The sequence below is a fragment of the Dermacentor silvarum genome, chromosome 2 (assembly GCF_013339745.2).
Source record: "Dermacentor silvarum isolate Dsil-2018 chromosome 2, BIME_Dsil_1.4, whole genome shotgun sequence".
Classification (NCBI taxonomy): domain Eukaryota; kingdom Metazoa; phylum Arthropoda; class Arachnida; order Ixodida; family Ixodidae; genus Dermacentor; species Dermacentor silvarum.
This window is the reverse complement of record NC_051155.1, coordinates 245,782,291-245,795,911: the sequence shown is the minus strand read 5'-3', so window position 1 is coordinate 245,795,911 and position 13,621 is coordinate 245,782,291. Positions and strand designations below refer to the sequence as shown.

Genomic DNA, 13,621 nt, shown 5'->3' with positions numbered 1-13,621 from the left:
CCTTAAAAATGCACAAAAATTAACAGCACTGAAGCTGGCGTCGGCAGTTACAATTCAAAAGCCCTTTGGTTCGAAAGCCAGATTTTCAGTGTCATTTTTGTTCCCGGTGCGTTCTTGCACCTAGCTGCAATTTCCGTTAGAAACGTATATCTAAAGAACGAAATGTGGCGTCATGTAGCTCTTTCAAGAGAGCGCCCAGTTCTGATCACCTGTCATTTCAAAACTGCAAGCAAAGCCGCCATTTTTTATTCAAGAGCTTGTGATATATTTTACTACCAGCGGGACATGACTGTATTCTGCACATGAGAGCGAAGCGTTCTAGTAGGCCGGAAGTGTAAACCACAGGAAACTATTGCAGCATGCCGCCATTCTGCGAAGGTCTCAGACATCGTGGCCTTGGCATCATGACTGCGCGTCAGCCACACAAGAGCCATAAAATTACATTATCTATGTCGCTTCAGGCGGGGGGGAAAGGTGATGTTCGAAAGGTACAACTTCGCCGCAAACCGTCATCAGCAATCGGCAAATGTGTAAACTGAAGTGCCACTGAACTGTGATCTCCTGATAACGGCGTACTAACTGACAACCCTTTGCAACATTGCGAGGCGGCAGCGCGTGGTGCAGTGTTCTCGCCGACTCGGGCCTCGTTGACAGGAATGCTTGAGCGGCTGTTGTTCCCATGATGGAAAGACATAGATGGTAGTTTAAAGTCGTTGATACAGGCATAAGGCACATGGTGCCGTATGGTCAATTGCGTAAAAACAAGAGTGACACCGTCATGGCATCTGATATCACACCTGTGCACGCGCTAGCGCACGCCTTGTGCCATACTGCTTACGCTGTACGCGGCACGTCTCCGCCATGGAGGCATGCCTTGAAAACGTGTGACCACGCATGACCTCCTTCATGGCTTCCGAAATCCGCAAATGGAGGTCGCTAGCTTATCTCGAAGGCCGTAATCATCGTCGCGGTTGGACTGGAGCGGGGCGCGTGCTGCCGTACACCCAGTTTGGTCATGCTTCCGTGCTTTGGAACTCTGCGTGTGCCCTCTTTTTACCGTGATCAGGTTCGAAGCGTTCATTGTAGCAGTATGGCGATTAAAACACTTTCATTATATCTGGAAGCAGTTTAAATAGGGAAGGTCGGAAAATCATAAGTGCACTGAAATGTGGTCATTTTAACTGATAGATCGCCATATCTGGGATCGTTATATGTGGGTTCAACTGTATGAGTGGTGACATAACGATAAACATGACAGAAATGTGTTTGCATTACATCGCACCTGTTTTAAGCCCCGGATCCATGATTTAAACCATGTTCACCACACTGCAAAGTGTTGTTCAGGAGCTCACTTGACACGTCCTGCCTCTTTGTATATATAGATGAACCCGGATATATCGAACACGAAGGGGATCTTATGTAAAGATACATCCAAGGGGAGGTTAGGGCTGGATTCGTTTTAGCGCCTCGTGGAATCCTCAATTGCCATTAGCTGAAAGCCCTAGCCTAAAAGAAGACAGACCAGGTGGCACAGCATCTCCAGTTTGGCATCCCATGTTCAGCGCCGCTCAGTGAAAAGATCTAGTGCCATCCACACTTTTTTTGTGGAATGTGTAATGGGCTGGGAGACCTTTCTTGTTCTTGAAGCAGTAGCCATCTGCTCTTGCCAATAACGAATGGAGTCTCCTAACGAAGCTGTGAGATCAACTCTCTCTCTGTCTGCGCGTGCATGTGTGCGCACGCTTGCATGTGTGACCGGCTTCCCACACTTGACGCACATGCACATTTTTCCACCTTGCACTCCTGATGCTAACGCATAAAAAAAAAATGAAGAAATCATTGATGACGATTACAATGTAAGTGAATAACTGAACGCCTTTAGAAAGCTGGACACCTTATTAAATTAATGATGTGCTGGCTTGACAGCGTGTATTCGTTGCAGTAAGAGGATACTTAAGTAGCGTTTGTTATTTCATTGCATAATTTCATGAAGAACACAGCTGTTAACTCGTATATGTGTAGTGGTAGAATCGGTGGACCGCACTTGCATCTCCAAGGGCTGTAATGATTTGTGTAAGTTGGCGTTTGGCAATAAACACGCCCCCGCAACTCGGTTGCGTGAGAGCACACGCCCTTTGCATTGGCGCCTTTGTATCTGTGGTAAAAGTCCAACCACCGGCCACAAATCTTTCTTTGGTGAAAAAGACAAAGAAAGCTCAATTGAAAATCAAATTCTGAGGTCTTACATGCTAAACCCACAATATGATTATGAGGCACGCTATAGTGGGGAACTCTTGATTGATTTTGGCCACTTGGGGTTCTTTATTGTGCACCCAATGCACGGTACATGGGTGTGTTTGCATTTGGCCCCACTGAAATGCAGCCGCTGCAGCCAGGATCTGATCCTTGCCCTCTAGCTTAGCAGCGCAACACCAAAGCCACTACGCCACCACGGCGAATGCCAAAGAGAGCTATTTGTTTTAAAATATCCCTGCATGAATTATAGCCAGAAAATAAGACTTAAAACAGGCAATACTACATCTTTAAGCCATACTTTTTTTTCTTTTCTTCTTTATTTTTTCGGGGCGGAGGCATCATAAGAATGGAATCACCTGGACAATTAACAAGCAACCCATCGCAAAGAATGCTAGTTCAATAGCTCCTGCAGCTCTCACTGAATGGCTGTAATTTGTATGATGTTCTGAAAGGTAGCCAGGCCACTCACCCAGCGGCAACCATGAGGGCACGATTGGCAGCATAAATGGTAAAGCGAAAGGCAGCTTCAGCTTTTGGCTCTGTTTCCTCGACCATGAGTCCCTGAAGTGGCAGCTGTCCGTGCACTTTAAACTGAAGCCGCGGCCCAGAGGAAGACACACGGCTTGCGTATATCAGCATGTCGGAGAACTGTGCACGCATACACACAGAAACAGAGAGTTCACATAATTACAACCAATGCCATAGTCAATGTAAAATCACAAACAAGGCAGTGCAATGGCCATGCCAATACTGTACCTCCCGCTTTAAGTAAAGCATGAATCTGCTCTTAGAAACAACTCATCAATGTGCATCAGGCAGTACGAAGACGAAAAAAAAAAAGAAAAAAGAAAAGTGAGCTATATTATTTTTAAAACCAACGTAGATAAATTCAGAGTGCACATTATGAGTCTTCTCAGGATACCAGAATACAGTACCTCCATTAATTCAACTACAGTTAGTTCGATCCCAATTAAAGGGCTAAGCCAACACCCAGGCATTTTTAAAGGCCAAGACATGCATCATTTCGATCCTAAAATTGGCCTTTTCCATGTTATAAAAATTGAAGTGGTTAGCACACATGTGCCAGACCAAAATGATAACCCCAGTCTTGATCCCTATGTCTGCAATGTCAGTCTCTGCAGGGCTAGAGAATAGTGAATGTGTCTGCGAAACTCCACCTCTTGCTGAAAAAACTGATTTCCCTCCTGCTCTTGGTAGAGTTACAAGCAAGAACACACAGCTCACAGTGAATGATTGCCATGTTCACTCGATTCTAATGGGCACCTTTATCACATGGAAGTGAGCCCAAAAACTTGCTGGAAGTCACAATCGGATACAAAATTAAAACTGTATTCGTGGCACTGGCCATGCAGCAGCCTACTGCCACAGCAAGTGTCACAATGGTATTGCAGTTTAGATCAGAGTGTTGCCCCCCGCCAAAAAAAATACCGGTTCAGTTCGGGTTCAGGTTCCATGTGTTCTGATGTCGTTCCTGTTGAGTTATGGTTTGGCTAAATAAAAATATATAACGGTTCGCAAACTGGTTCAGCGTAATCGATTTTATCCTGCCCCATGGCGATATGCAGCATAGTACTATCGATTTGTCTGCATGGTGCATGCATAAGTTTCATCAAGAGGAGGCAGCAATTTATGAATTACTTTACACGAGTACAGAGGAATTTTCATATATATATATATATATATATATATAAGACAGAGGTAATTAGTGACAATCCCGGCATCAGTGTCAGGTCTGTGTAGCTTGTACACTCATTAGTTTGACAACATCAGAGTCAGTTAATTTTTGTTTTGCTTCTGGTTTTTACTATAGGACTGGTGGTAAGCAAACTATGGCATGTGATGTAGGGTGTTGAGGACAGTGCAAATTCACATTGTATCACATAAATTACAACTTAAAACTTCTAGTCTGTAATAAAGAAAAAAGCCAGCATCTAACATTTTGCTCAGTCTGCTGCTTTTTTAGAAGCAGGTGAGGGCACTGATGCTTCTGAATGATGAACAAGGACGGTTTGTGCTGAAACATTCATCAATCTTTCTTGCGCATCTGCACGGTGTGTGTAGTCTTCTGCTGGCTATGGTTGGACAAAGTCAAAAGCATAGTTCAGCAAAATAAACAATTCGCTCATACTCGCTCACAAATTATATTTTTGCTTAAGGCTCACTCTGACTCCTCACCAAAATTCTACTCCAGCCAAGCTCTCTCAGATTAATTCACCAAAATCCCTCTCAGTGGGGCTCACTTGGACTCAGCTTCACTAATACTCTACTCAGTCGGGCCCACTAACGCTCAGACTCACAATCGGTTTGAGTCTGAGTGAGTTGACTCACGAGTGAGTTTGCCGACCTATGGTCGAATTTCTATGAAATAATTTCTACAACTCGAATAGCCTTTTACTCTGCTTGGCTAAACACCAAACATGTGTTGAACCATGGCACGTAAAAAAAGCTGATATAGCATGCAATTTACAAAGACAATTACTGCTCAATGCACTATAAGTCATGCAGCTGAATATGGTCTTTCCCGCTCTCTGTGTTTATCTAATTTATCTAGTTTTAGTAACAAGTAGACATGACAGCCAAACTAGGAGCGTCACCAGAAATGCTAATTCCACGGAGCTTCTGAAACAACTTTTTGACTGCGAAACACAGCTGGCATGGCTGACTTCAGAAGTGCAAGCGCCTCTGCCGAGGTGGCCCTAGTTACCAGCACACACACATCGCTGATACCCTGTTCTTGCACAAAACGCAACTTACGAGTCATAACCTTCTAGTAGGGTGTGCCGACTGAAGAAGCATAGTTATTCGAAAAATCATGCAAGCTATTGAGCAACTGCTGTCCCCTCATAGACTTGAAGTGTTTTTTGCCAAACCCATAATCGTTGCTATATTTTAAAACGCAGCTCCTAGGCACCTGTTCCAGCATTGAGCGTCGGCGTCCCTCGACGTAACCGAGTGAATAAGCACAGCGAGGAATGAAAGAGCGAACGCGGAGTGCAGCGGGGGATAAAAGATGGCAATAGCGAAGACAACGTGAGGCGAGGACAGCGCGGGGAGGAAAGCAGAGGAAGAGATTATGGAAAAAGGGTGAGGAGGAAAGCGGAGTGCCGCATGAGACGTGCTCCACAGCGGCGAATTAGGCATGCGGTGAGCGCGTCCACCAACACCAGATATGGAAACAAAGCACTGGCGTGGCCTTTGGACCCACTGTGCAGGCACAGATGTGCCTGCTCCACGACTGCTAGAGAATGCGCTTTGTGCGAACCACGCGTTCCCGTGTTCACGCTTTCTTTCTGAACAATGAGCGGTGCAACAGGTAGAAATTCTTCGTCTGCTGCTGCTGCTAAACGAGCTGCCCGAGCAGAGGCTCAGCGCCGCCGCCGAGAGGACCCTGTTGCTCAGAATGAAATTCTTTGCCACAATATATCGCAAATTCAAAACACCTAAACAGCTGCGCTCAAAATTCGCATTAGAGAGTATCATAATTGTCGGTGAATTTTCTTGCTTCAGATTCTTTTCGGGTTCAGGCACATTCCAAGAATACCAGTTCGGGTTCAAGTTCTGCCAAAATTGCAGTTTGGATGCGGTTTTCGGTTTGGGTTTGGTTCGAAACCCTGGTTTAGACTACCGTATAAACAGAATTATAGGTCTAATGGGAATGTAGGTCGACCCTCCAAGTTTTGATGGAATAAAAAAAAAAAAAAAAATATCACTGACACGCATTTACTTTCGAAGTGGCACCGCTCACCCACCATCAGAGCCGGAGTCATCGGCGCCGTAGCACTGTCCTCGGAAGATGACTGTTTGTCACTGGCCGCTTCGAGTCCAACTTCTCACGCGAGCTCCATGGCTTTGCACTGAATTGTATGCACGGTCACCGGCAGCGAGTGCGCTCTAAGTTCCCGCACAAAGGCCGCGAGTGTGTCCTCAAGCTGCAGATAAACCACACTACGCCCACGAAATGACGTTTTGCAAGGGTTGCACTTTAGCAGCTTTTCTTTCTGTGCTCTCCAATACCACACGCTTTCTTTTTGTTTTTTCCGGAACACTGAAGTGGCGCTGAGCAGCCATGTTGCCATTCAGTTCGGCAACCTTGCCACAATTTGCCAGAAGACGACTCGCATTCAGCTAAAGACCGCTATGTAAGACGAGGGGTGACTTTAGCTTGTCTTTCACGAAAAAAATCTCAACTTATATTCCGGTTTATATGGTACTTCATAAGCACACACACACCCACACACACACACACAAAAACAAAAGAGGAAAAGAAAGCAACGCCACTGATCTGCTGTATCAAGTGGAGAAGCTTGCACTTCACAACCAATTGATAGCTGTGGAAAGTCACAAAGACAAACAACTCATGGCCACAGTGAGATAGGGAATGGCTGGACAGCACACGCACCAGGAAAAACATCCTCTGCTGGTAGCCCTTCCTGGAAAGCTTCTGTAGGCATCCTTCTCGCACAAACTCCTAAAAAAGACGATAGCAATATCCATGTCTCAATAGAAATCATTAAAAGCACCAAAGGGCACAAAATCGTCAAAAGCTTGCATTATATTTGAGCACGCATTATTTTTTAAATGTTTGTCTTGAGCACATACCTTTTGGAACATACAAAGCACTTCATCAGTAATGTTTTACCTTTAGACGAAGCATACAACCAGCAGCAAACTTTGATTGGCAGAGATTGACAAGCAAAACATCGTTTTTGATCAGTGCCAGTTTTCAACAATCTTGCTGTTGCTGATTTTGCATGCTACAGGAGCTTGTCAGGATAAACTTACTCAAAGCAGGTACCCCTCTGGTGTCCTTTCACCATAAGATTTTAATGATACGGTCGTAGACAGATCAGTGAAACTTTTTGTGAACTGAAGTTTTTGTGAACCTTTATGTAACATTTGTAAACTGTAGAACGAGCCCAAATTTGTAAAATTTATAAAAAGTTCAGGTGAGTTGGCAAGTACGAGAGTAAACCCTCTTCAGGCCCTCTTTTGTTTGGCAAAGGGATACTGGCAAATGAAAGCTGGTACTCTGGGAAGAGCTGAATCAATGTCAATTTTAGAATAGAACAAAGAGATACAACTTCTCGATCATTTTTCTTCGCTTTTCACCCCCACCTGACAGTAGTTTATTGCGGAAAACACATTATATGTGGTTGTCTGTCTTCCAAGTACAATTGTGTTTATCAATTGTCAATTAGTCAACTTCATTGCTTCTATCACAAGAAAGCAAGATGCAAAGGTGCTGCTGAGATAATGCTAACACCAAAGCACCAGCAACTGCTGGCCTTGAAATCACTGTCAATGGTCACATGACAATTTCAAAAGAGACCAAATTGATTATTTCAACTGCAGAGTCTCAAGGAGCGGGCAATAAACCGAAGGAGGGGCGCCATACTGGAGCAGCAGCGGTATACCGGAGCAGTGGGCAGCATTTTCCTCCTGCCCACACTGGGGAGAACCCTACAAGCAGCCAACCTAAATATCACTAGCTTTATAATACACTGAACTAATATGCCTCGTCAAAGTGTCTGCAATACTGTAGTTTCTTCTAGAAATTATTTGATTACCAGCGGCTGATCTGGAATGTCCAATGACGGCTCTATAATACATGTCATACATAGCAGGAAATGCTGTGAAAGCTATGCAAGTAGTGCTATCCTAGAAGTCCCACTCCATGCATTTTGCAGGGCAGTTGTTCTTGATCTGAAACATTTTCTACAAAATAGGAACTTCATTTATTACAACTACAACTTGACGCAAGTTTGCATCGAATCACATATTACGTGTGCATATTTATGCTTCCAGCAGGTAACATACTATGTTTTGGTCGCGAGTGCAACTCATGCATTCTGGCTGCCAGTTGCAGAACCATGTCACTCCACTCCTTTGGTGGTAAATAGGTTCAGACCATATGCGCCTCTAATGTAATAAATATGTCATATTTTTCAATATAAAAGTATGAGACTTATTTTATGTTGAATTATATGATGTGCACCTATATGCTTCTTTTATGTGACACATTCTTTTATGGTCGCGGATGCAAGCAGTGAGAGAAGTCTCTCAAGCCTTCAAAGCGCTGCCTGCTATGTATGATGGAGTATACATAAAGGAGAGTGATTCAATCCACTATCATCAGCGAGTTGTATCTTTGCTTTCTTGAACATAAGTTCACCAAATCAAAAGTACTTTAAATTAATAATTACTCCCTTTGTGCCTGCTTGTTCTCGCCAATGCCATGTGACAATACGCATTATACGAAAGTATCAACAAATTTGGAAGGTAAGGTAATTATGTTGTTTCAGTGTGTAACCTTTCTTCAATTCTGAAGTTTTACGTGCCAGAACTATGAGCTGATTATGAGGCACGCCGTAGTTGGGGGGACTCCGTATTAAAATTTTGACCGCCTGGGATTCTTTAAAGGGACAATAAAGGCACATATTAGGTCAACGTGGACTGGTAAAATACCATTACAGAAAACTAGTAGCGCATGTTTCATGCCAAGAAAAGACTTAGTTTAAGAGAAAATCACATCTGAAGGGCCCGCATACCTTTAGCGCAATTCAAATCGCCCTGCCCCCGAGTGGTTCAATCACTGCCCTTTACTGCTGTGGATGAGTAAAACAGCACCCGACAGACAGCGCTAAAGTTGTTAGCGCAAAATGCAAATGCTTGACTGTGGAGAAACCAATCCAAGACAGAGCGTTGGATTCGCCACTGCAGCTGCTCTTGGTCAAGTGGCGTGGACCTTTTGAGCATCCCACGACATCACATGGTCGTGGCATTCTCGGCTACTTGCAGTTTGTGCGAGTTTCGCGAGCCAGCAAAACCGGCGCAGCACTACGCTATAATGAAACTACTGAAATGCGAAAGCGCGGGTGGCACTGATTCGAGCGTAAACGAAACCTTTTGATCACCTGCGTCGTTAGGGTAATGCCAATGAGTTCTTTTCTTCGAAAAATCGAATATACCTGAACAAGTTGCATTTTCTTATATCTTATAATGCAATGCAATTATGTTTTTATTACGAGTGGTTGAGTACTAGTTACGGAATTATAATGAGGAGTACTTACGTCATCGAGCTATTACCTGAATGCCGCAGGAGAATCTCAAATCGTATCCTGGATTTACCTCAATTTCTCTATTACTAAAGCTCTGTTCATGATAATATTGATTCCTTACACGTTCTCAAGCTTCACTTCAGCTTGGTTTCGGTTTCGGTATCTTGATCAGTTTGCCTAACTCCGTAGTTTGCTTACAACAGACACTATTTTCCTTTAGTGCACCCAACGCACAGCACATGGGCGGTTTTGCATTTTGCCCCCATCGAAATGCGGCTGTGGTGGCCAAAATTTGATTACTTGACCTCATGCTTAGCAGTGCAACGCCATAGCCGCTAAGCCACAATGGCAGTATATCACCTTCTTGCCTTCCTTAAGCAACAGCATATTGCAGCAAATAAATTTCCCAGCCGCATGTCGGCATTTGACTCATCTATCCTCACATAGGCAGAGTCTAGGAAGGTTCTGACAAGTGGACTGGCTTTGCACTTCCGCAAATCCTTGTGCCAATGATCAGGATACAAAAACATTCGTCCTTGAAATGTTCAGGTTCACCAGTAATTCAAGCAGCTATAAAGTAATTTGCCAAAGACTTTATATCCTACAGAGACCCGAACACAACTATGGGATATAATTGCTCTTCAAGGTGTTTTTTTTTGGTCTACAATGATGTTAAGAAATCGAAAAATTATTTTCTAAATTTAAATGCCGCACTTAGATACCAAAAGCTGCGTCTCCATGTATGTGAAAAAAATAACTATCTCCATCATCTCCTTATGTCCGTATGTCCATCATCTCCTGTTGTTTCTTCACTCTGTCCCCGTCTGTTATGTGCTGTTACCCCCTTAACATTCTTATGTTTGCTATGGTAAAAACTGCATTTCATTGCTTAAACGCAGAGGTGAAGATGGAACTATCTGTAGTACATTGCCATGTTGCTGCTGCGTCTGGTATTTTCACGCAATCTCAGTTGTTTCGAAACACACCTCAAGGTTGCTTTCGGCCCTCTGGGACGACAGAGAGGTCTAGATCAATTTAGTGTCAAACTTCTCGAAAGCTGATGACAAGAAAATGAGTAAACCACTTCTTTACAGTTACACATGCACTGTACTTCATACCCAGAATGAATATGTTACGTAATCACTTCTGAGTGAATCTCAAACAAATGTTGAAGGCAATGTGCACTGTATTGTACAAGGGGTCTTAAGAGGATATACGTGCTGACAAGAACAGAGCACAAACAAAAACACACCCTTCCAGGCTGAATGAGGTTGTCCAGACCAACGAGGTCTCGCTCCAGTTCAGTCATCTTGATGTGGTTCTCCTGTTGAGAAAACAGGTGGAGCAACAGGCATTGACATAACACAAAAGCAGAGTCACCTATGGCAGCCTAAGGAGACTGGTTTGTTTATCAGTTGACTCGTAAAGAGCACATGATAAGTTTTCATCAATTACTGCTCTAGTGCAATGTAGCCATTAAAATTACCAATCAGCCACTCTTAGCAATGCTGCGGTGACAACAAAAAATCATCCCACAATAAGTTTATGACTAAACTTTACCGAAGGAAAACCTTGAAGACAGCATATTAAATGCACTTATTTACTCCTTGAATGATAATATTGTGTACCTTGCAGTTATGTCTGTTTCCACTTTTTTTAATGTAGCCCTGTGCTATGCAATTACTTTCCCTTTCTTGTCATGTATATCTTGCATTTTCTTACAATAATGTCCTTGCTCGTGCCCAACTCGATGCCCTTGGGCTCTGTAAGGTGTTCTGAATAAATAAATAAAACAATAAATAAATAAATAAATAAATAAATAATAAATAAATAAATAAATAAATAAATAAATAAATAAATAGACTATGTGTATGTGTAAGCTTCAAAATATAGTTAAGAACATTTAATTTTTTCTAGACTAATGAATGTACATCAACACAAAGCAGACTTGTTTTTCCATGCAATTTACTATGTAAGAGTGTGCCTCACAATATCTTTGAAACCATGTATCAAATATAACGCCAGCATTCTTCTCCCCAAAGTACTAGGCTTGACTACCAAACATTTGAAGTGTGCAAGGAAGTGCATTCCCATGCTTTATATAGTGTACACTGCTTATAACATAAGTTGCCGGAGTCATGAATATCTGCACTATAAGCGGTACTGCACTATAACCAAAACAGTGATTTTCAAGCCCTGCACTTATGCAAAACATGTAGACCAAGCAGCCACGCGTATCCAAGAATCGAAGCGTGCGACTGGGAGTTTTGCATCCGTTTAAGTTTACGAACATTGAAAGGTTAATGTCCAAGTACCCATGATCTTCGCATTAAGCAGACAAAGTAATATTAAAAAAAATGTCTCAGTTTCGCCCGAAAGGCGAAGCAATTGCGATAGCAAATTGGTAGAGAGCTATAAGAAGTAGAGATAGTAGTTTTATCGGCTGCATAAACTTGACACATTCGCTTACTACCTGAATTAACAAGCGTGGTGTCAACGCGCACAAGCAAACATGAATCGACTATGACCGCAGACAACCACTGTCAAAACGCGGGCGTGGGGAAACGCAGCGGCCGCAGCGAGCGAAGGTGCATGCAGTCTATAGCTCTATCGCTTCAACGGAAACTGAGCAGCGTAAGCACAACGCATACAAAGGTCAGAGCCGTGTGGAGATGGCTTTCAAGATACGGTGCGTGCGACAACACCGATAGCTGGCACAGGCGCAAACGCATTTGTTGGCAGAGTAGAAGCCGCGAGGATGGGTCCATGAGTTATCTCGGGTGTCACAATGAAAACAAAACCTTTGTGACCATTTCTGTGACCATTTCTCTATGACTTTCAGTGCATCCATATCAGCAAGCACAGCTAAAACAAAGAGATGGTAAAAGGTGAAGAGCACTGACCAGTCTATGCAGGGCCTCCTTGTGGCATGTGGTGAATCTCCTGAGCTGCTGCAGCATTTCTGTTTGGGCCAAACGGGCATATGTCAATGCGCACAGAAAAAAAGCACATGGCTTACCTTGGCTAGCAGCAATGTCAGCATGGCTTTGTGGATAACAGCTGTGCAACCCTAAAGAAAAGCAGGCTTACAGTAAGACATCTTCTAGCACATAGCACTCCGTAGTTTGCTAAATAGTAGACAAATATGTCAGAGTAACTCTGGCATGAGTGTTCGAATAAAATCACCATTAAACACATAGAATTGACGATAAGCTTTGTTTACAGGCAGAGTTTAAGCTCCCAGCTCTAAATCTAGCGTTCATACCAAATTCTTTGTGGTCCTATCTATTTCTAGTATTTTGCACATTATCTATAGTAAAACCTTGTTATAATGAAGTTAAAGGGGGAGCCGCAATTACTTCATTATATCCATCACTTCAGTATATCTATTATTGACTTTTACTGCAATATATGACCAATGGGGACCACAACTTTAAACGTGCATAGAAGACGGCCTTGTGGCCTGCGGAACCGCTACAGGGTCACGCATGCGATGAAATTTTAATAAACTGGCAAAAGAATCTTCGGCGTGCGCAGCACACGACTTTTTAGCACCTGATGCGAGTGCCTTCACGATAGCTGTGTTCTGTTCCAATGTGATGTTCTTTTATTTCTGCTTTCCAGTTGGCTCATCTATAGCGTCGTGGAACCAGCAAAATGGTGACGCAGTCGAAGAAAACAGCAATGCAAACGAAGTTTGTCGTGGTCGAGCAGCACAAGGCACACAAAACAATGCGCTGACGACACACTTGATCCAGGCTGATCTGCTGCTCTCACGTTGCTCTGCTGTGTGAATAAGGATTCCAACGAACTTCACCATGCCGGCTTAGCTTGGCCGACTCATGGCCTCCGAGAATGCACCAGCACCGGTGCACTCTCGAAAACAACGCCTACCTGCACTAGCCTGTGCGATGCGCCAGTAAGAGAGAGAAGTGTGATGGCGAGAATGAGCTGCTGCTTATGCTACACACTGTGATGAGAAAGACCAGTGTTGCTTGAGGGAATATTTAACGAGGTATGTGGGAGTTTTTAAGTTCTGCACTGAACGTTTGCCAAACCCTGCAGATAGCTATATATTCGGCGTGCAATGGTCGGGTATTCTTTGGTTCAGGAAACAAATCTGGTTCGTTACATTCATTGGCAACAAAATTTTACTTAGTTAAAACGAGGTTTTAAATATATGTATCTCTACAAAAATTTCAAGGAAAATTTTACTTATTTCATTCAATCCTGTTCCACTATACAGTGTAGTCTGCTTATAACGTAAGTCGCCGGAGTCGCGAATA

At 43.3% G+C, this 13,621-nt stretch overlaps 1 protein-coding gene across 1 annotated transcript in view; it reads right to left on the bottom strand.

Annotated features, from left to right (window-relative positions):
• LOC119443034 (FERM, ARHGEF and pleckstrin domain-containing protein 2-like) overlaps window positions 1-13,621 on the bottom strand; it is a 128,821-nt gene that overhangs the window by 23,302 nt on the left and 91,898 nt on the right. Inside the window, exons 15-19 of the mRNA XM_037708160.2 lie at window positions 12,355-12,405; window positions 12,239-12,297; window positions 10,588-10,659; window positions 6,677-6,745; window positions 2,726-2,904 (exon numbers count right to left, since the gene is read on the bottom strand). Of these exons, the coding sequence (XP_037564088.1) occupies window positions 2,726-2,904; window positions 6,677-6,745; window positions 10,588-10,659; window positions 12,239-12,297; window positions 12,355-12,405 (430 nt within the window). The remainder of the gene's footprint in view (window positions 1-2,725; window positions 2,905-6,676; window positions 6,746-10,587; window positions 10,660-12,238; window positions 12,298-12,354; window positions 12,406-13,621) is intronic.